We start from the raw sequence: 23909 nt of genomic DNA, 5'->3' as shown, positions 1-23909 counted from the left end.
AATACAATGACATTCAACACTTGCATTTATGAGATTGTATCTCCTAGAATGGTAAACAAATCAGTGTTAGATTTCTTTGTTTCATTTAAAAAAAAATTCCATCCGGGAATCTCTAGACATTCTAATTTAGTATTATTAGATTATGTCACATTATGTGACATTGTACTGTGTTATTCAAAATAAAGTAATTCAGACAACTATCAGCAAGAAGAGAAAGTCAGAAATCAAATATAAAATCTCATTCTTTCTATAGGGAAATTTCAAGATAACTTGCCTAATATTAGTATCAAGCCATTTAAGGCTTGATTCTAACTATATACTTTAAGTTATAAAGCAAGAGTTCTTTAGAATCAGAGATTTTTTAAAAAAACTTTATTATGACAATTAAAGACCAAATATAGCAAGAAGCTAGAAAAAATACAGTTTATAATATGGACAAAACTAAAAAGCACCTAAATTTAATGCTAAACATACCTATGAAAAAATTTTTTTAAATTATTTTATTCTGTTTAAAGCTACATCATAAGTTATAATTGAAGACAGTTATAGAATCCCTTAAACAGAAAAGATCAGATATAAAAGTGTACAAGAACTGACAGCACGCTTGAATTATCACCAAGGGACTGAAGTTGGGGGTTAGAGAAATGGATAGTTAAGCAGATAACCAGAGATTTGGGACAGCAATGTGCAGTTAGTTCACAGCTCAGCCCCACTGCTTGCTGGAAATGATTTCTCATAACACAGGGAAGAAACAGGCATTGTAAGTTTGAGGAAGGGCAGGCACAGGCTCTCTCCTTACTACAAGCTCCATGCAGACAGGGACTGCATTTTTTCTGTGTATCTGTGTCTCTCTGGTGTCCCAGAAACTGTCCGACATGAGGGTAAATGATAAGGATTTGTTGGAAGTGAGAAAGGAAGAGAGGGATGAAAACTCAGATTCCATCAAAACACACCATGGCTCTCATTTTCTTCCACTATTAATAAGGGGATTGGACTAAACTATTTCATGGGCTTCTTTCAATTTTAATCATTCCTAATTCTAATTCTAAATAAGTATTTTTTTCCTGATAAAAAGAATCTGAAGGCAGGGGGATAAGACATCTCTAGGGACACAGGAAAGAAAAAGCTGCCCTGAAACACTGTAACCACATGTACATCCAAAAGGATTTTAAATTTAAGGAAAGATTAGAGACAAAATACAGAATTATAGTTAAGTTAGAACATTGGCAAGTCGGAGATTCAACTACAGTTAGACTACTCAATGATTATGATTGGCAAAGTTTAGTAAGAAAGGTAAATAATTGCAGATAGCGTCACATCTTTAAATATTGCTCTACTAGTACTGAGGCATAGTGATTTGCCCTCATGGTAATAATTTATAGTGATTAGAAACATGATACTTGACAGTTGGCAAAGAAGTTTGCTTTTGACAAAATGTGACTATATTTGGAAATGGGGTCTTTAAAGAAGTAGTTAAGTAAAAATGAGGTCACAAGGATGGGTCATTAAGACTGATGTCCTTATTAAAAGAGGGTATTTTGAGCGGCTTTAAAAACAGGTACAGAGGAAAGGCCATCTGAAGACACAGGGAAACGATAGCCACCCACAAGACAAGGAGAGAAGCCTCAGAAAAAAATCAACCCTGCAGACACCTTGATCTCGGACTTTGAACCTCCAGAACTGTGAGAAGATTTATTTCTTTTATGTCACTCAATCAATGGTGCTTTGTTATGGTGGCTCCCACAAACGATTACACACCTCCACAAACCCTACTTGGAAATCTCTTTCATGATTTATTTCTGGCGTAAGAGCCTGCTTAGTTTTCAGAGTTAAATATGAAACGGGTCAAAACATTAATAATATATGATATTAAGGCAGCCTATAGTTTTAGTTTAGTTTTTATCACTGATAAATTAGAAGGCAGACCATAATAGATCACAATAAAGTATCATATTCTAGAACCTATAATCAATACGAAACTCCACAAAGGATTATTCTAACAATGAGGGTGTAACAATGAGGTGAGAAACCACCTGGCCCCATACTCAGAGACTCAATCCCTGCTATTCATATAAACTTTCTAATATAAAACTCAAAGTACAGACTATTAAATGAAAACTATTGATAAGTCCTATTTACTGAACATCCTTCAGGATGAAGAACATCCTTCAACAGTAGTCAGGATTATGCACAATGTGCTAAGTGATGGCAACTGTGATAAAGATGTAACAGTAACCCAAAAGTCTACTAGAAGGCACTAAGACATTTAGAAATGTGCTCAACTATATCCAACTTACACTATTCCTCTCTCTCGGCCGCAACCAAGGGTATTGTGCATAGTTATAAGACTCAAAAGATAAAAGGAATGTGAAGATATCATTTTTCCAACTATACTAATCCCAGCCTATACCACCATCACCCTTCCTCCTCATAATCCCCATTTTGCCATCAGGGTCTCTCTCCTGGTCATGGTGATTTTACTGTCCCTGTAGCTAACCCAGCCTCTCAGCTCCTTATCCACTCCTCCCAAAGAACTGTGTTCTCCACCCTACCTGTGCAACTCACTCTCACAAAAAGACATTAGAAGTTGTCATTAACAATAAATGCATCCCTCCACAAACTCAATTTCTAGTATCCCTTCTCTGGCCACAACCAGCTTTCTTTATAGTTTGTACCCCTCCCCAGTTCCCCAATATGAATGATTTCTTAGCTCCACTGCTGTATCCCATTCATTGACTTCTAACATCATTTTATTGTCTGTCCCTCATCTCTGAGATCCTCATATCTTCCTTTACCCGGTCTCAATGTCACATGCATTCATTATTATAGGTCTCTTTTATTTCTGTAACTCCCTTGCCTCTCTCTTACTCCATTATATATGCTTGGTTCAATTCAACTTTTCAATGCACTCCTCATCTTCAGTAAAGCAACTCAACATGGGTGAAGAAAAACATTCACATTGGCCTTTCTCACTTTAAATTTATGAGCAGTGACCTCAAGTGGGCTCTCCAGAATGTCCTGTGGTCTTCTTGTACATTCCTAGTTTAACTCACCCATTTCTAGACTACATTTCCTGCCACTTCTCTCCCCCAAATCTCCAAATCGTCTTCCTTCTTCTCATCTTCAGTTGATGACCTTGCTCCTTATTTCATTGAGAAAGCAGAGGCAATCAAAAAGAGAATCTAATGATTGTCAAATGCAAATCTACAAACCTACCTTTCTGTTAGAACAGATGAACTCTTTATCCTCCTACCCAAGATCAACTGTTGCACTTTTACACTGGATCCCATCCCATCCCCTACCTGGTACTCTCCCACTTTACAAGATCATTCCCATTAGCAGAGAAACAAATTGAATTTGTCCTTCTCCTTATAAAACCATTATCTGATTCCACATTCTGTTTCCAGGTACTGCCCCCATTTGCTTAGTCCTAAAACCTTAGATTCCTGTCACTATAAGCCCTTCTCTTTCTCTTATATTCCACATATCCAATCCATTAGCACATCCTGTTGGTTCTTCCCAAATATATTCAGAAACCAGTTACTTCTACCTCCACCTTTATACCTTTGTTCAAGTCATCATTATCCCCCATTTAGATTACTGAAATACACTTCTGAACTCCTCTATAATTTATTCTTCATAATTTCACCTATAATTATTATATAATGTAAGTCATATCACAGCAGTATAATTATCAAAACCTTCAATGGTTTCCCATCTCACTTGGAGTAAAAGCCAAGTCCTTACAAAGGACTTTCAAGTATCTATGTGATTTAAGCCCCTTGCCCCTGCCTCTACCCCAACCTCACCTCCTACCTCTTATTTGGCTGAATTGTTTCAACAACACTGGTATCCATGCTATTCCTCAAATATGACTAGAACATGGAAATCTCTATAGCTCATGTGTTTCTGTCCCCTTTTCTGATGGTATCTTCCAAAGGGAGTAGCATTATTTACTGCATCACATTTACATTGGTTCTCTTCTCAAAAAACACCCCATTTATGGCACTTTTCTGACCTTCTCCACATAAAACATCACCTCTGCTGTTTATACTCTCCCATCCCTCTGTCTCCCCTTGACCTTGCTTTACCTTTTTCATGGCACTTATTACCATGGGACATATTATGTATTTATTGCTTGTCTAGTGTCTGTCTCTTACTACTTGCAATCTGGCAAGAGCTTTATTTTGTTCATTGACTCACCAATGCCTAGAATAGTGCCTGGTGCATATTACACACTCAATAAATATTTGCTGAATGAATGAACCAGTATTATCATCAGTATCATTATCAGCATTATCTTTATTATCTAAATGCCCAGGCCAAAATGGTTGGTGCAGAGCAACTGCATTCTAAGACTCTAAGTGAAACACGGTCTAAAATAGGCTGACCTTGCTGGTAGGAGGACTTAGAAAAACATAGCCAGCACTTACTGGAAACACTGATGTGCACTTTACTTGCTAAGGCCAGAAGAGGAAAATCATTTCATGCCTCAAGAATTGAGGTTTTAACCAAAACTAGTTGAAGATGGTCACAAGCAGATTTTATTCCTTAACAGAGCACTTCTATTAGAAGAGCTTTGTATTATTCTATTTCATCACTGAATCCACAAAAAAGGTCTATGAATAATCAATAGAAGAAAAAGCTGAAAAAAAGGGAGAACTGTGATTTTCCTAAATCAGTGATTTAAAATCTTCTATCATGGTTTGCTGTTGTTATTTTGCATGTTATATTCCACAGGGTTTTCTTTTTTCTTATCTTAGAACTATTTCTCTATCAGTTTCTTCTCAAGTAGAAAGAGAAAATTTACCCAAATGATAATTTGAATAACCTAGTCAACAGGGATCCAAAGTAAAATAAATTTCAAACTCTTATCATTTTGAAGCAAACTTATTACCTAGATGACCTCTTCCTTTCTTCCTTTAGAAGATGCATGCATTAGTGTTCATCACTTTTCCAAAGGAAACAGAATTCTAACATCATATTAAAATGTACAGATTTAGAAAGAGAACATGCATGTGAAGAGTAAAAAGTTGTATAACAATACAAGCCAATGTGTAGTACATAAGAAAATGGGCATGAAGGAATATTAAATAAACGAATGTAAAATTAATAAGTCAGACTCTAAATAACACAAAGACCTAAGACTTAATGTGCCAGTTTGGTAACATTTCAGCATATCTACTTCTCAGAGTAAAAATACAAATTTGCATAGAGACAGAAATTTGAGCAGAATAAAAATGTAACTCAAAAAAAGGTCTAAGTCTAGAAAAATAAAACCTATAAAATGATCTAAATACTCACCCTCACTTGCTTTAAGACTTTATTCTATACTCTACTTCTATAGGTCCTTATTTTTTTTACTTCCATTTATTATGAACACAATAGTTTGTAATTCTTTTTAACTATGCCTTCTGAATTTAAGACTTACAGTAAAAAATTCTGCAATAGAATATATTAATATTTTAAAATCTATTTAGAAAGTTAGATAAATGTCATGAAACATTAAAAGCAGTACAAGGCTTTAGAGATCTGTAATCTTTGGGAAAAAAATTAATTAAATATGAAGAGACTAATTAATTACAAACAAATGGAAGCAATGCATGCAACTTAAATTAAGTGTCTAAATACTGACAATTAGAAACAGCAGGTATAGGGACACCTGGGTTGGCTTCAGCTCAGGTTCAACTCTTGGTTTCAGCTCAGGACATGATCTCGGGGTCATGGGACCAAATCCTGCAACAGGCTCCATGCTCAGCAGAGGTCTGCTTAAGCATTCTCTCCCTCTCCTTCTGCTCTCCCCACCCCCTTTCAAATAAATAAATTAAATCTATAAATAAAAGAAATGGGGGGTTGGGAGTGAAATTCTGTGCTGATTGCTTCAACTCAGATATTAATCTTAAATTTTGAGTATTTACTTTGCCAAAATAAAAAAAAAATAGGAAAGGTCCCCACCATATGCAGTCAACTTACTTTACAGTGATCATACTGGAGCTGTAAGGCTGGGACATCCCCTCCAATGGGCATTTGATTTTGAAGCTCTTCATCTTTAATATTCAGCCATTTGATCAGTTCTTCTAAGGATGTCAGCAACCTGTTCCACTTCTCAGCACTGGCCTCCAAATGGGCCCTGTTGAGAGACAGCACTGACCACATTTAGAAACTTGAACTGTGTTAAAAAAAATTATATATCTTCCCTTAGGCTCATAATCTTGTATGACCAACTAATGTTCACATCCAAGAGAGCCGGACTCTTTTTTAATAAAAAGAAATCAAGGCACCTGGGTGGCTTAGTGGTTGAGCATCTGCCTTTGTCTCAGGATGTGATCCCAGGGTTCTGGGATCAAGTCCTACATCAGGCTCCCCGCAGGGACCTTGCTTCTCCCTCAGCATATGTCTCTGCCTCTCCCTCTGTGTCTCTCATGAATAAATAAATAAAATCTTTTAAAAAAATATAAAATAAATGAAAAAGAAAAGATCCTGTAAGAAACAGTTAATTTGAAGATGAAATATGCAGATATGCTGGTAATATCTATCAAAATTTACAATAGGTAACTACACTCCACAAAAGCATAAATATGAGGCTTTCAAGAATGTCTGTGATAAAATATAAAATTATAAAAGCAAATTTCAGTAGCTTATGTAAGTATATATACATACTCAAATATAATTTTTTCTCCTTTCATCCATATACATGAAGAAAGAGGGGTAGAGAGAGGAAAAGAAGCAACTATATGCATATAACATGTTTAGAAAGATACATACTAGATGGGGTAACTACAGAAAACACAGTAAATAATTACTAATATCTTAATTTCCCTTAGAACTCAATAAATTACTGAAAGCAGAATATCACCAGCATTCACCTCAAAGTTGGGAAGCAATCACCCATTGCTCAGCTAGAACGCTATTTGGCTTCAAGCTGATTGGTGTCCAGTGACAAATGTCTACTGGGAATACAAAACAACTGGGCAAAAACCATTGATTACAGTACTTCATACTCTGGTTTAAAGGTGAGGTCTTTTTCAGTAACAATTTCTGCTTTTAGAACAGAAAAGTATCTTCAGATTCTTAAATTATGAACTTTATAATCAGGAAACCATGCTTCAGAAATACAATTTTATCTGATGAAGATTCCAATAAGAGTAAAAGCTCTTGAGAATAGAAATGAAAATAAAAGCACAAATCTGGGGCCCTAAAGAAAGGGCACATACCCAGCCTCAAGCCTACACTTCATGGGCTGGAATTGAAAGGAGAGATCAGATCAATAACTCCATGCACTGCAAGAGTCAGTGTTTACCCAACCCTGTACCACCCCAGTGGGCAGATGGTGAATGTGGACTTAAGTGTGCTTGATCTTTCAGAATGAGAGGTGGAGGGATGATGGAAACAGATCTTAGGTTTGTTACACACTGGCTTCCAAAGACTAAAGCCAATGATGGCAAAAGATGATTCATTTGGGGCAACCTCAGGTGCAAGAAACCTCTGTTGTCCAGGCTTCACATCCTCTCAGTTAGCTGTGACCTTGACATTGGCATTAGGATCCCCTCTTCCACAAAACTGCTCCTCCTCTGAGTAATAGACGAATCAACAAGGGACAGCCACTACTGTCCCTCAGCCCTATCAGCGGAGCTGATAGCTCCACTATAGTTAATTCAAACAAGTATTTTTCCATTGAGCACATTAGGTGGTATTCCAGCAATAGACATTCAACAATATCCTAAGTCCTTGTTTAAGAGTTCATAATGCTCTCAGAGGAACGATTTGATCTCTAGTTCATAAAATAATGACCATGGTCTATCAGCCAATATTCTTGGCTAAAAAAAATAAATAAATAAAAATGGAGTTCTGCATATCTCTAAAATACCACATACTAGCATTTAGTCACATACAAAAGGCCAGTTGTCCTGCAATCTATTTATAGCTCCATTGTCAGCTGGCTAATATAAAACAAACTATTCAAACCCTAAAATTCTATGTCTTATTCAAAAGAACTCAATATGAAATAATAAAAAATAATTTGTAAATACAGAAAGAAGTTTGAGGTATTTTATAATTCTTTGAGAATTGTACAATTAAAAAGTTTGTTATATTCTCTAGCATTTATAATCTTTTCTATTCACTCTACAGGTGCTATGACTGACCTCACTTTACAAAATTTTGCTTTAATGAGATCCAGATTCTGCCTGAGTGCCAGCTTTTCTGTGTTCATATTGATTAATTTTAGGCCAAATATATAATTACCTGTGATAAACAGTAATTTTACTTGTCACAGAGCAGAACCAAATAATTTCAATTATATTAACTGAAAACTCTGCCGGTTACAAATTATTTTGCCATAAATATATTCCACTAAGGTGCTGCAATTTCTCTCTAGTATTTTTTTAAATATTTTATTTATTTATTAATGAGAGACACACACACACAGAGAGAGAGAGAGAGGCAGCGACACAGGCAGAGGGAGAAACAGGCTCCATGCAGAAAGCCTGATGCAGGACTGGATCTCGGGTCTCCACAATCATGTCCTGGGGTGAAGGGGGCGCTAAACTGCTGAGCCACCTGGGCTGCCCTCTTTCTAATATTTTTAAATGCAAAAAAGAATGACATCAGAGGCCTTTAGTCGATCAAGATGCGCTTGAGTGTCTGTGTGCAAAACATTTAGGCATATACCCTGACCTCCTTTTTTAGATTATTTGATCCTGCTTCTTCAGTATCTGCAGTTTGACTCTAATCAATAACTAAATCGGACGTTACATTCCTTTGAAATCCAGTTACACACACTCATCCAGTGAAGAGCATGCAAATTTTTCCCCAATGTAATTAACTCTTTCGACTGCATAAAATAATGAAATTGATCACTGAAATCTACTGCATTCAGCACCTGAAGGACTCTATGTTCATAAAGATGAAGACAATGCTTTTTATAGAGAGTACTGAAGTGACTTGGAAATAAATGAGATAATACTAGTGTCCGTACTTCTCTGCATCTTCCTTCTTCCAACATAAAAAGCAAGCTGATGTGCCAGAGTCATTGCCTGGAAAATCTGTTCTGGTTATTCTCCAATAGATTCTGTGTGTTCAGTGGATTACTACCATATGCCCAAATACATGCATGCTTCCATAGTAGCCTTCAGTGTTCTCGTTTCAATTCAATTCTTTCATCTTTTAAGATGAAAGCCTTTTCTTGGGCACCGGGTTGAATGCTTTGCACGTAGAAAACTTAAAGTTGTTTTTGGTGTACTGTACTTTCTCAGTTTTACTCTAAACATTTTAAAGCTTTCCCTTCCCCACAACTACGGATGACCAGTCAGTCATCAAATTTTCAGAATCTTATAAACGTTTTTCTTTTTTTTTAAATATTTTATTTATTTATTCATGAGACACACAGACACAGAGGCAGAGACATAGGTTGAGGATCCTGGGATCATGACCTGGACTCAACAACTGGCCTTTTGTATGTGACTAAATGCTAGTATGTGGTATTTTAGAGATATGCAGAACTTCATTTTTATTTATTTATTTTTTTTTAGCCAAGAATATTGGCTGATAGACCATGGTCATTATTTTATGAACTAGAGATCAAATCGTTCCTCTGAGAGCATTATGAACTCTTAAACAAGGACTTAGGATATTGTTGAATGTCTATTGCTGGAATACCACCTAATGTGCTCAATGGAAAAATACTTGTTGAGTGCAGACACTCAACCACTGAGCCACCCAGGTGCCCTACCTTAAAACATTTCTTTAACTCCTATCTGCGGGCACTCACATTCTGCATAACTGACTTATTAGCCTAATTCTCACTTGTTTCAGTTTATTCATTGGGTGCTTGACATGTGCAAAACTAGAGGTACCTTCACTGAATGTATCAACTTAGGATGATGTCTACTACAGAACAGGGTTTACACAAGTTAGCTCTCATTACACTGAATCGTTTATTTTACAAGTCTCTAAACATTTTTAAGTAACCAACTATTTTTAAAAATATATAATGTGGGGGATCCCTGGGTGGCGCAGCGGTTTAGCGCCTGCCTTTGGCCCAGGGCGCGATCCTGGAGACCCGGGATCGAATCCCACGTCGGGCTCCCGATGCATGGAGCCTGCTTCTCCCTCTGCCTGTGTCTCTGCCTCTCTCTCTCTCTCTCTCTCTCTCTCTGTGACTATCATAAGTAAATTAAAAATTTTTTAAAAATTAAAAAAATATATATAATGTGAAAACTTCTTAGAAGGTAAGGATCCACACAAATGATACTCTACCATTCAAATATAATATGGAGGAAACTCTAAATTAATATGTGTTTTTAAATCACAAAAGCCTTGGGGCACCTGGATGGCTCAGCAGGTTAAATGTCCCACTCTTGATTTCAGCTCAGGTCATGACTGATCTCAGGGCTATGAGATTGAGCCCTGAGTCAAGCTGAGAGTGGAGCCTGCTGGAGACTCTCTCTCACCCTCTCCTTCTGCCCTGTCCCTGCTCACAATCTCTATCTAAAATCAATCAATCACAAAATCCTCTACTTTTCAATGTTTCTTCAAAGAAGTCTTTATTCCTTCTCCCAATGTATAGATATGAAAACAGAGAACAAACAGTATGAGTAAGCAGGGGCATTTATAAAAATAAAATCTAGCTTTCCATTTATTCACTACAGACATCTATGGAGCACTCGCACTGATACCAGGCACTACATGATTTCAGAAATAAAAAGTCCTGGGGTCAGATTAGGAGAAAGACAAGTTAGCCAAATATACTCTGATATAAGAAATTTAACAACAGTTCTCTGCAGGAACCACAATTCGGAGAAGAAAAAAACTTGCTCAAGGACAGAATTTGGGATTCAAACTGAAGTCTAAACTGTTTCCACTTCACTGCTTTCATTATGGACAGCATTTAAAGAGGCCAGAAAAAACTGTCCAGACATATTTATAGACAAGTGAAGATACATTTGCAAAGTAGGTCTACCAAAGAATACAATGACCCAAATTAAGGGGAACAAATACATACTATCCTCTATCATGTAAGGAACACACATAAGTAAATGTCCAATTTGGCATTTTTATGACAAATGAAATTTATTTTTAATTTGTGGTAAAACCCATAGATTATAAATCTAGTTATAATGAAAGACAATACCCTTATTAGTGCAAGAATAACCAGTTACAGTAGGAGTTATTCTTGCTCCGAGAAAGGGAGTTAAGATGACTAGGAGAAAAAAGGAATTCAGTCTGTGTTGAAAAGAACACCAAAGCTATGTTTCCAATATGGCAGCCACCAACAACATGTAGCGATTTCCATTTAAGCTGAAGTTAATTAAATAAAATTTGAAATTCATATTATCAGTTGCACTACCCACATTTCAAGCACTCAATATGCCACATGCGGCTAGTGGCCATCACACTGAACAGTATAGAGACAGAACACTTCCACTTTCTCAGAAAGTTCTATCAGAAAGTGCTGAACTAGATGGGAAAAAAGAAAGAAGAGAGGAACAGAATCTTTCTCTGTTCGACTTGAGATAAGGAAATTTTAGTAGTTTTACAATATGGTTAGCAAAATCAACTGGCTAAAGCTAAAAGTGGTGTCAATGACATTGTAAGATGTGATAACATTAGATGTAATCATGATGTTAAAGGTTAATCTTCTCTCAGGGCTCTTAAAAGGGTTCCCTGAATTTTTAAGAGGCTCATAAAAGAAAGGAAAGATAGAATTTTATCTTTGAACTCTGTTTTCATTAGAGTTGACAATTTCACTGGCCTTTGAAACCATATGTTAATAAGAATCTATATTAAACATCATTAAGCTGATAAGTGGATATTTAATTAACATAGTCCTAAATTAAATAAATCTAACATAAAAAGTTAAGCCATGTCATTCATATTACTGAATTTATTTCCGATCACATTTTCCAGAGAGTAAAAAATATTGTCAAATTCCCTAAGAGGCTATCTTCTAGCTGACATTTCAAATCATTAGCTATTGTCTCTTCTATCAGTCTAAGTGAAATATATACTTGTGAGTATAATTTGTAGATTGCAAAGAATATTTCGCACACTGGACTTCAGTATTTAAAAGTCTAATCAAAGTTATCCAAAAGGAGTGCAAAATAATATTTAAGATATGAACCCAAGGTACTGAGCCACAGATTATTACACAGTGGTCCAATGACCACACCATAGTCAAAGGAAGTAATGTCTGTAAAACACTTTGTGTAGGTCCGGCATATGAATATTCAATAAATCTGAAATACAGAATGCACGGAAGGGACATATAACCTGTCCATAGTGGCACAGCTGCTGAGTGGCAAAGCCGGTTTCTGAACCCAGGCAGTACAGCTCCATAGCATTAACACTACTAAACACCATCCTGTACCACTGCTCTTTGAGGTATGCTTCCTATATGAGGGCCTATTGCTGAGTATAATAAACTGTTTTATCTTTCTTTTAATTAAGATATTATTACCACATAACATTCTATCACTTTCAGGTGGACAACACAATGATTCAATATAGGTGTGTATTGCCAAATGATCACCACAATATGTCTAGTTAATATCCATCACCACATAGAGTTACAAATTGATATATATTTGTATAAAGAAGTATACATATTTTATAAATACCCAAATAAGAATGAATGTTAAGATAATTTGTTTTGCCCATTTTTTGAAGTTAATAATGAAGAATGTATCACTCACTTATTTAGTGAAGCATATCTGATCTATATGAAAACATACACAAGAGATGCCTGAGTGGCTCAGCGGTTTGGCACCTGCCTTTCTTTGGCCCAGGGTGTGATCCTGGAGTCCCAGGATTGAGTCCCACATCAGGCTCTCTGCATGGAGCCTGCTTCTCTCTCTGCCTGTGTCTCTGCCTCTCTCTCTCTCTCTCTCATGAATAAATAAATAAATCTTAAAAAAAAAACATACACAAGTCAATACAGGTATAGATCTAGGCTTCCAGTTCTTATACATTTATAATGCTGTTATGTGTCATAACATAGTTACAGCAATGTGTTGTCTCTCGCTTCTTCCCTTTATAACAGTTATTTGAGAAAATGAGACTATGTAGACTAGTTCTGTTTCCACTTCTCCACTTCCCATTCTGACCTTTGGTTCCTCTGAAATCAGATTTTCACCTCAACCAAATCTCTGTCCCAGCAGTCACCAAAGCTCTTCCCATTGCGCCTGGCCTCTGTCATCCTGATCTTGCTGTACCTCCTGAGGGGCTGGTACCACCAACCACACCTCTCCCTTGGAAAAACCTTCTTCTCTCAGCTCTTGACAACACTCCTGGTTCTCCTCTCCTCAGAGCCACCCACTTCTCAGGTTCCTTTGCTGGCTTTCCTTTCCTTCACCTATTCCTGATATAATAGGGTTTCCTGGGATTCTTTGCTGTGCCCTCTTGCCTACTCACAGTGCCTTGCCTGCCACCTCCATCTAGGTACTCCTCATCTCACTATTTCTTTATGTGGCCTACAGCTCTCTTTCAAAGAGATGTCCATCCAATGGCTACTGGCAATTTGTTTCTAGAGATCTCACTTAGTGTCTCAATAACGTGAACTGAGTACTTATGTCTTTCCATTCCTGGATACTGAAGAGATCTGTTAGCAGCTCTCCTTGTCTTCGGAACTACACTATTGAATAAAGCATCCTCCATGGGCATGTGGGAGGGATCTTTCCAAAGCTCACATTTAATCATGTCACCTAAGAGTTTTCAAATTCTATTACTAGAGGAATTAACATGGTGCACACAGCTGTTCCATGAGTGTGTCTCACCTCTCCACCTTTTTTTCTGGCCACAATCTTTCCCCTCCATACCCACAGAAAACTCTAGTCTCAGACAGATTGAACTTCTTCACTATTCTGTGAAAACAGTATTATGTCAAGCCTCCTATTTACATGTCCTTCTCCAGGGTTTACAGTCCATCTGGAGAATATACACCCTTTGAGGCTCAGCTTAGTGAATGGCTCTTTCATGAAGCCTTTGATAATCATCTGAAGAGAAAGTAACCACCCTTCATTGAACCCACCTTAACCTGGATAGACCTGTGAGCCTGCTAGGACAGGCAGCATGTCTTGTTTATTATTTGCAATGCCTTAAACACAGAAGTTTGTTCTTATTAACTGCTTGAATAAATGCCTGAATCTCCAGAGGTCGGTAATGAGGCTAAAAATTCTTTTAATTCTAATCACATTAATAACACACTTTACGAACCAATTAACATTCAGGAAGGGGGAAAAGAGAGAGAGAGAGAGAGGGAAACAAATCATGAGAGACTCTTAACTCTAGAGAACAAATTGGGGATTGATGGAGCGAGGGAGGTGGGGGATGGGATAGGTTATGAGTACTAAGGGGAGCATGGGGAGCCCATGATGAGCACTGGGTGTTATATGTAAAGGATGAGCCACTGAACTCTACTTCTGAACCAAGACTGAATTGCATATGAACTAACTAGAATTTAAATTTAAAAAATTTTAAACTTAAAAAACACACACTTTGGGCAGCCCTGGTGGTGCAGCGGTTTGGTGCCGCCTGCAGCCTGGGGTGTGATCCTGGAGACCTGGGATCGAGTCCCAAGTCAGGCTCCCTGCATGGAGCGTGCTTCTCCCTCTGCCTGTGTCTCTGCCTCTCTCTCTGTGTCTCTCATGAATAAATAAATAAAATCTTAAACACACACACACACACACACACACACACTTTACTGGAATATGTGATCTATCTTGATGTAGAAATCTACCAGCAAAAGTTTACTCTCCCATATTCTAAAAATAATATTAATTTATTTATTAGATAATATTGCAACAGGGTGCCTGGGTGGCTCAGTCAGGTAAGCATTTGCCTTGGGCTCAGGTCATGATTCCAGGGTCCTGGGATAGAGTCCAGTGTTGGCCTCCACACTCAGTGGGAGACCTGCTTCTCCTTCTCCCTCTGCTGCTTCCCCTGCTTGTGCTCTGTGTCAAATAAATGAATAAATCTTTTTTTTTTAAAGATACTATTGCAAGTTTATGAGATTTTTCTTTTCAGGTCAGAAAAAAATGTGACTTGATTGGCTTAGGAATAGCATCTGTGGAAGATCAAAGATGTTTTTTGTCTGTAGCTTTCCATTTGGAATTATCTCTTTATGATGTAAGCCTTCAATAAACTCTCCTTCCTACAGAATTCATCCTCCAAAGTATCAAAATTCCAGCACCACACACACAATCCTTCCCAGGGCCAACACTGTAACTTTTTACTTGTTAGATCAGATGTTGGTTTTGCTAGGACCTCAGTGAATGTTTTTCACTGAATTAACATTTTAAATCACTTTATTTATTTTTATTTCTGAGGAACAGAAAGTTACAACTCAATGGGATTTGGCCAGTTGAAATTTCAATCCTTTAATTTTTTTAAGATTTTATTTATTTATTCATGAGACAGAGAGAGAGAAAGGCAGAGGGAGAAGCTGGCCCCCTGTGAGGAGCCTGTTGTGGACTTGATCCCAGGACCCCAGGATCACGACCTGAGCCAAAGGCAGATGCTCAACCACAGAGCCACCCAGGCATCCCTTGATATTTCATTCTTAAAATAAGCATAAGTATATTCTCTCACTATGCAATACTCCCAAATTTTCCTCTCATCAAAAAAAGTAGTTGGCTGATGTTGACATAATTTCCAAGAGGATCTTTACAAAGGGGCTGCCATGGTCATGATAAATTACCCCCTTCCCTTAAGGGTAAAAAGAAGTGTGAATCTCCCTCTACGAGATGCCAAAGAATAAAACCTTTCAGGACACCTCTTTAGAAAGAAATTTTTTTTAAAGTTTATTCACAATAAATAATCACGAAAGATTTCTACTCTCTAGATGCTGATTCTACAAAATCCAGAAGCCAGATGAAGCAGATCCACTGAGCCCCTTTATATTTAAACAAAAACAAAAACAAACTAGATACTATATTAGACAACCTTTATGTAGGTGAAGGAACTACCAGATTATCCCATTCAATCTTCACAGCAATCCTATGGATTAAATATTTATATCTTGATTGTGTGAATGAGAAAGCTATAGCTCAGGGAAACTGAGGGACTTGTCTAAGATCAGTAAGTAAACAGCAAAGTCAAAGAATCCAACTTACGATCATTTTGTTTAAGGTTGTACACTTTTCAATACATCATACAGTTTCTGAACCTTAAAAGAAACTGACCCAGATGTAAGATCTGGGTCTTTCTTTGTGTTTTTGTTGCTTGTTTAGGTTTTATTTATTTGAGAGAAAGGGAAAGAGAGTCTGTGAGCAGAAGGAGGGAGAGGGACAAGCAAACTCTGAGCTGAGCACAGAACCCAATGCACAGCTCCATCTCACAACCCTGAGATCATGACCTGAGCTGAAATCAAGAGTCAGATGCTCAACCAACTGAACCACCCAGGTACTCCAAGATCTAGGTCTTTCTACCAGCATTCCTCTTTTGGATCTTTTTCTAAAAAATATATTCTATTTATTTATTCATGAGAGACCCAGAAAGAGGCAAAGACACAGGCAGAAGGAGAAGCATGCTCAGGACCCCGGGATCACGCCCTGAGCCAAAGGTAGATGCTCAACCACTGAGCCACCAAGGTGCCCCCCTCTTTTTGATCTTTGCTCAGTAGCACCTTCTCAGTTTCCTGTAAACTCATATCCATTGGGTACTGTTCACCATCTATTAAATGTAATTCTAAACTTTTAATAGCATTAATAATTGTCACCCTTGGTAGTTTTTCAGGGTCATTTCCTAGCCAGCACTCTGGTCCTCAAATTCACCCTGATTTAATTTTACTCTCTCCAAAGGGAGACATGAATCATAAGTTTTCCATGTCAGTGTCCATGAACAATATTTAATCTCTATAAATATATTTACCAATTGATATACAAATAGCATGACGAAGCAAAACAACTACGGCCAAGAGTCAGAAAGATCTAGGTTCAAATCCTGGCTTGGCACTTGTTAGCTCAAAAACTTGGCAAGTTCCTATTATTCATTAAGCTTCTGTTTCCTCATGTAAGGAAGGATGTTACTATTCACCTAATGGGAGATTTTGAGTACTAAGTAATGTCTGTAAAGATGTTAACAGAGTACTTGGTCAAGGTAAACACTCAATAACCAGCAGGTGTTGGTAAAATTATTTTTCTTAGTTTCAGATTTAAAATAAGATGTGTGGGCACGTGGGTGGCTCAGTTGATTAAACATCTGCCTTCGGCTCAGGTCACGATCCTGGGGTCCTGGGATGGAGTCCTATTTAGGGCTCCCTGCTCAGTGGGGAGTCTGCCTCTCCCTCCCCATCTGCCTCTCCCGAGCTCATGTTCTCTTGAGGGCTCTCTTTCTCAAATAAATAAATACAATCTTAAAAAAATATATGATGTTTAAATTTGTGAACAGTCAATATTTGGCAGGAGGCCCCGTATATGAATGGAGCTAAAACTGCAGCTTTAAAAAAAATTTTTGCATTTATATCTTTTTTGTTAAGGTTTTAAGTAATCTCTGCACCAATGTGAGGCTCAAACTCACAAGCCTGAGAGCTAGAGCTGCATGTTCTTTCAACTGAGCCAGGCAGGCACTTCTGCGTTTAAATTTCAGAAAGTAGCATGATGGTAAGACTTCCAGTTCTCTTTCCGATACACGAAAATCATAAAATATCCCTCCCCCACCAGTTTTATTTCACTATTGACTGTTCTGACCTGATGCTGGCAGATTTGGCTTTTAGGTCATTCCATCTTTGGTTCATATCATCCAGGCGATGCTGAAGCATAGTAGCCTCTTCAGAATTTCCCAAAGCTTTTACCATCTTCTGCCTATTTCCATCAATGCTTTTAAATATGTCATTATGTGCATCAATTTCTGCCTGGATGTCCTAAAGAGAAAAGAGCAGAGACAATGTAAATGTTAGATATTAGTACCAACACTACCTTGGGGTTGCTATCTAGAACTTTATTTTTTTCTATTCTACAAATGAGGTTTTTTGTTTTTATTTTTTATTTTTTTTGGTTTTTTGTTTTTAAATCAAAACAGTTAAATTCATCTTAAATGATAACAAATTCAAGTGTGTCCACAATTCTTATGTTGAAAATAATAGTCTTCAAATCTTCAGTATATTGATTTTCCATTTCTTAAAAAGGGAATGTATTAGAATCTAAATTTAATGGGTCAGATGATGTTAGTATTTCATTTTATTTTTAGAAGACTTTATTTAGTTATATGAGAGAGAGCATGAGCAGGGGTGAGAGGTGGGGAGTGGGCAGAGACAAAGAAAGAAGCAGGCTCCCCAGCTAAGCAGGGAGCTTGATATGGTGATTGATCCCAGGGCTCCAAGAACCTGACCTAAACTGAAGGCAGAATTAACCGACTGAGCCACCTAGGCACCACAAATGTTAGTATTTCAGATTCATGAGAAATTTTTGAAATTTTACATAATTATTATTGCCAAATCACTGATTCCTGCTTAATACCCAGATTCTTTCTCCCCTTTGTAAGTGGGGAAAACTGCCCTCAAAGTATCAAAGTATGATGTTTTACAGGAATATTACATAATTTTACTTGTCGGGTTTGTTTTTCTTTTTTTTTTTACATTTGGACAAATTCAATAGTTTGTTCTTCCAATCTAATAAAATCTATTCCTAAACTTTTAAAAGAAATTATTTAACACTACATCTGAAACTAATGATGTACCACATGTTGGTTAACAGAATTCAAGTTAAAAAAAAAAAGAACATTTTCATAAAAATGTTTACCCTCATTAAGAACTAAAAACTTATGACAAAATAATATTTGTCCTGTTAAATAGAAAAAAAAATTTTCTAAAGTGAATTTTACTATAAAATAAGACTTGTTATAAATTAAAAATAAAGAATGGTTTGGACTTTGAAGACGTATTTTGGCAATCTGTATCAAAAGCCTTAATATTGTTGAAATCACCTATCCTAGAAGATTTATGTATAAACACATTTATCACATTAATTGTTTTTAAAGTAAAATACTAGAAACTATCATAATACTTTAATGGTATATAATATTAAGTTTAAAAGTGAAGGATACAAAACTATACATTATGATGTTTATTTAAGATAGGTGTTTAAATTAGCATATGTTTTTTATATATCATTGTATATACATACATCCAAAAACTGTACAAAATATCAAAATAGTATAATATCTATACAAAAAATTAAAGGACATTTTTGTTTCCTCTTAAGATTTTATTTATTTATTTGAGAGTGAGAGAGCATAAGCAGGGGGGAGCAGCAGAGGGAGAAGGAAAAGACTTCCCACTGAGCAGGGACCTCAGTCCCAGGACCCTGGGATCATGACCTGAGCCAAAGGTTTACCTGCAAAGTGTGATTTGGGTACACACATAATTGGTGTTCACCACCAAACAAAAACTCAGGAGTCTGATGACTCTTGTGCATTTCCCTAGCACCTCTATCCCACAGACTGCAAAGCAGACACCAACAGGGGAACAGGGGACAGAGCCAGGTCCTGATTCAAGGTACTCAGGCTGGACATTATGCATGGAAAATGGCAATCTCAATATAATTTCAGTTTGGGATGCTTCAAATAGAAATTCTCGGTGAAAAAGAAAAAGGTAAGTAAAATTGTATTGAAAGGTTCTTTGGTGTCATCATCTGAACCTAGTCCTTATTCTTTAGGATGTAACTGTTCTATTTTTGTGTTCTGAAATGCATTTTAAGACATCTAAAGAGATATATAAAAAGATCAATGATTTTAGGTTCATGTTGTACATATGCACGATAACCATCTTTCTTAAGAAGCTCAACAATAGGGGTGCTGGGTGGCTCAGTCGGTTAAGCATCTGCCTTCAACTCTGGTCATGATCCTAGAATCCTGGAATTGAGCCTTGCAAGTGGCTCCCTGCTCATAGGAGAGTCAGCTTCTTCCTATCTCTCTGCCCCTCCCCCCATCTGTGCTCCTGCATGCTCTCTCTAAAATAAAGAAATAAAATCTTAACAAAAAGAAGCTCAATGACACCATGAGCAAGGCATCTCTTTGCTCTCTAATGCCAACATGAATCTGCACTCAAATTTCCTGTACAGGTTCCTAATCATTATTAATGAACTACACCCCAAATCACAGGGAAACTTCCAACTACTACTTCCTGAAGTAGCCTGACATATTTGCTTCCTTTCATAGTCAAGAGAAGTAGGAAGACAGAAGTATATTAACATCCATAAACACTTTTTAAGCTTCATGGAAGTATCCTACAACATCAGGAAATCTGGTTACCAAGAGTATAGACCAAATTTGGCTCCTGATATCCAATCAAGTGATGCCTTTTCCAACCCGGCCACAAAGACAAATGGAGTACAACAGAGCACCATCACTGGCCAGTCATGATTGTAGGTATTTCTATCAGGACTTGGTTAAGAAAACTACCAAACATCATATATGCATATTTCAGTATGTGAAAAACCCTTTCACACATGAGCCTCCACAAAAGTTAGGAAGAAGATCAACAAACAGAAAATGATCAGAGAAAAGGAAATCAGCCTACATTATTTTGTTTTATGTAACTAAAATTGGGTGGCATATTTACTTGGCCAAATATATTAAAAGCTCCTAAAGTCAGAAAAATCATCTTAATATTTCTTCTGTATTCTTCACAGTCTCTGCTACACAGAATGAGCCTAGAGTAAAACAGATAGGTAGATAGATAAATGTATAAATGCATGAATGAAAATATCAAGTTCATCTTGACTGACATATTAACCACTATAATGCCAAGGAAAATCAGACAATTACACAATTGGAAGGGAGTGCAGTAATCATTTTGTTTAATCTCTTCATTAAAAAAATTTAATATGGGAACCTAAACCTACAATTATTTAGAAGCTTGCAGTGCAAAACCCTGCCTAATCTTTCACTGGAAATTTAGAATTATATGGAGTTAATGAATTACGTTCCTTCATAGATGATTGTACAATGATACACTGGTTTTAAAATCAAGATGCCAGCACAGGAGTCTGTTAGATCATGACCCTGATGTAGCACACCAAATGCTAAAATAAATTGAAATTCCATGAAGGAGAGTTTACTCTCACTGCATAGCTGAGGGACTTGCCCTAATAATGCTCACCTCTGTCACCTGTAACCCATTCTGAACATTAAGCAGCACAAAATAGTTATTGATAATTAGTTATGGGAATGTAATCCATGCAGAAGCACAAAGCAATGCTCTCCCAAGCATTTAACATAAGCCAGTCATGTGCAGAGAGAGGCCAAAGCAAAGTATTCAAGCAGTTGAACTAACATTTAAAAACAAGACAAAGGGGTATGTAAGGATTCAATTGAAACATACCTTCTAAGAATATAAGCATAATGTAGAAGGTTAGGAGAAGCCAGGGGTTAGGATAAAAGGACTATATAGGAAAACACCATCAAATGCATAAGCTGTACACTGTCAGCACAGCCTTCCAGAAGATAGCTACAAATCTCACAGAGATTCACTGATAAGTCTCTTGTGCACAACACCCACTGCCCAGGTCAAAATTAACCTCATAAATAAAGGAAAATATGTATTTGCTTGCTTATTTAATAACTGATATTTCCATACCAATTTTGCCCCTAACTGGACATTTCTCTAATTACCTAACCTACAGAGATATTATATGCTGACACTTTACAATGTAAGTCACATACATTTTACTTTTTTTAAGACTTTATTTATTTATTTATTTGAGAAAGAGAGTGGAGGGGGGGGCGCAGGGGGGACTACATGAGTGGGGAGAGAGAATGAGAGAAGCAGGCTCCTCCCTGAGCAGGGAGCCTGACATGGGGCTCAATCCCAGGACCCTGAGATCATGACCTGAGCTGAAGGGAGACATGTTAACTGACTGAACCACCCAGGTGCCCCAATTTTACTTCTTTCTAATGTTCTATAATCAATAGTGGCTATAACCATGTGAGCAAAAAAACTGGGTTATAATAAGCAGAACTGCTTGAACCCTCTGCTAGGAAACAGAGATTAAGAATATAGTACCATTAGAATTCAGCAACTGAATTGGTGCTGGAATATATTCAACCTCTTCAGAACTTGTTCACATAATTTTGGTTTATTTTTGCATGGCATATTTACCTAACCCTACATGGCCACAGCAATGTTTTCTCTGAAGGAGTCCTAACCCCTTTCCTGAAGGTAAAGAAGTAAGGTCAGCAACGACTTCCCTACCGTATCCAAAGGCTCGGGCTAAATCAACAAAGTTAACCATTAGGGGAAAAGAAATCCACTGTTCCTTTCAAAAACAAGACTGGAATTCAGAGACAGTATGGGATTGATTAACAGGAGCTCAGTGGGATTGTTGCCAGAGATTTAGGTTTTGAAAAGGAGGAATCATAACTTTTTTGTAACAAGTCAGATATTACCCAAAAATAATATAACAACCAAATAACATCATGAGAGGTCATAATATGATATGTAAATATGCTTTGGGGCTTTTGTGAAGCCTCTGGGATGGTAATTGCAATTAACTATTCAACTAATTATTATGATTAATTTCAATAAACTATTCAATTAATTATTTATAAGCTACATTTTCATTCAACAACTAATCGCATAGATTTTAATCACTCTATTAATAATTATGGAATCACATTTGACAGACAACAGAAAGTAATATTACCTGGTCTACAGCAGCATTTGTTAAATAAGAAACCAATGCCAGTAATGCCTTTTCCCATTATCTATGATTACAAAAATGTTAGACAACAGGGTCGAAAAAAAGTTAAATTACTAAGTGGAACAGGCTCACAATTAACTGCCCTTCCAAGATAATTTGAACAAGCCAACTTGCAATGATAAAGAATCAATAAACAAAATATGGTTTAAATTTCAACACACCAAACACTGCTCTTAATCAAAGTATCTTTCATAACCAAAAAGTGTTCCAAATCCTTGAATCTATACCAGTTGTTACTGAAACATATTAAAATCCTAGTGAATTAAAACACAATGGCCTCCCTCCTTAACTGAGCAGGTTTGATCGACATGAACACAAGTTTCTTAGGAGCAGTTATTAAATGCTTTGTGTAGCCATATTACTGCCCCACCTTAATTCCCCCAAATCAGACAACAGAATCAAAACTGAACAGGTCTGAAAACCCAAAGATAATGACATGTTAAATGTTTAAAACTATAATCCCAGAGCACCCAACTCTCACCTCCTGATCTGTCCTATTGCTCAGAAAGATGTTTCTTTCTCCATATGCATTCACCTCAAAACCATTAACCTCAAACCCATCTTTTAAGTCCCAGTTTAAATGTAATTTCTGCAGTATAGATTCTCTGCACCTGGGTTAGATTAGGGCTACCTGTTACCCTCATAGCTCCCTCTACATTTGCTGCATGACACACTTGTAGTAAGAGATTTTCCCTGTTTAAAGTCTGTATCTGCCCCTTACGCCATTAAGTTCAATGGGGGGAATGCCTATCTTATCCCCTACTCCATCCCTGAACTCAGCCCAATGCCTGGTACAAACTCTACACCTCATAAATATTTGCTAACTGTTGAACAAATGAATAGACCTTGAAATTGGAAGTTTACTGTGTCTTCAAGTACACATTTGTTTGAATATTAAACATTGCAAATTGGGCAGTAAAATATAGCTTCAAATTATAATTTTTAAAAGTACTCTTCCTGAAGGAGGTAAATGCCATAAAGCAAATTTATCATTGAGTGCTTTCTTTCTGTCACTATGGGAAGTCACCTTCCCCATAGGGTTCAGCAAGAGAGTAGTATTACTCAGACACAGACATATGCACATGCACACATATCCCCCCCCAATTAAAAAACTGTCATTACCATTAATCACCTAGCAGAACTGCATAAATTAATAAAAAGACATCAGTCTCTCAAAATGTCAACGAGCTACAACTGTCCATTACTCTATCCTCT

At 37.0% G+C, this 23909-nt stretch overlaps 1 protein-coding gene across 12 annotated transcripts in view; it reads right to left on the bottom strand.

Moving 5' to 3' along the window:
- The window catches only part of UTRN (utrophin), a 497383-nt gene that overhangs the window by 130364 nt on the left and 343110 nt on the right, over window positions 1-23909 (bottom strand). For all 12 annotated transcript variants that reach the window (XM_049113409.1, XM_025422487.3, XM_025422483.3 and 9 more), the window contains 2 exons: window positions 17685-17857; window positions 5974-6130 (listed from right to left, as the gene is read on the bottom strand). In XM_049113409.1, the coding sequence (XP_048969366.1) occupies window positions 5974-6130; window positions 17685-17857 (330 nt within the window). The remainder of the gene's footprint in view (window positions 1-5973; window positions 6131-17684; window positions 17858-23909) is intronic.

This window comes from Canis lupus, chromosome 1, assembly GCF_003254725.2.
Source record: "Canis lupus dingo isolate Sandy chromosome 1, ASM325472v2, whole genome shotgun sequence".
Lineage (NCBI taxonomy): Eukaryota > Metazoa > Chordata > Mammalia > Carnivora > Canidae > Canis > Canis lupus.
This window is presented reverse-complemented; position numbering and strand designations above follow the sequence as displayed.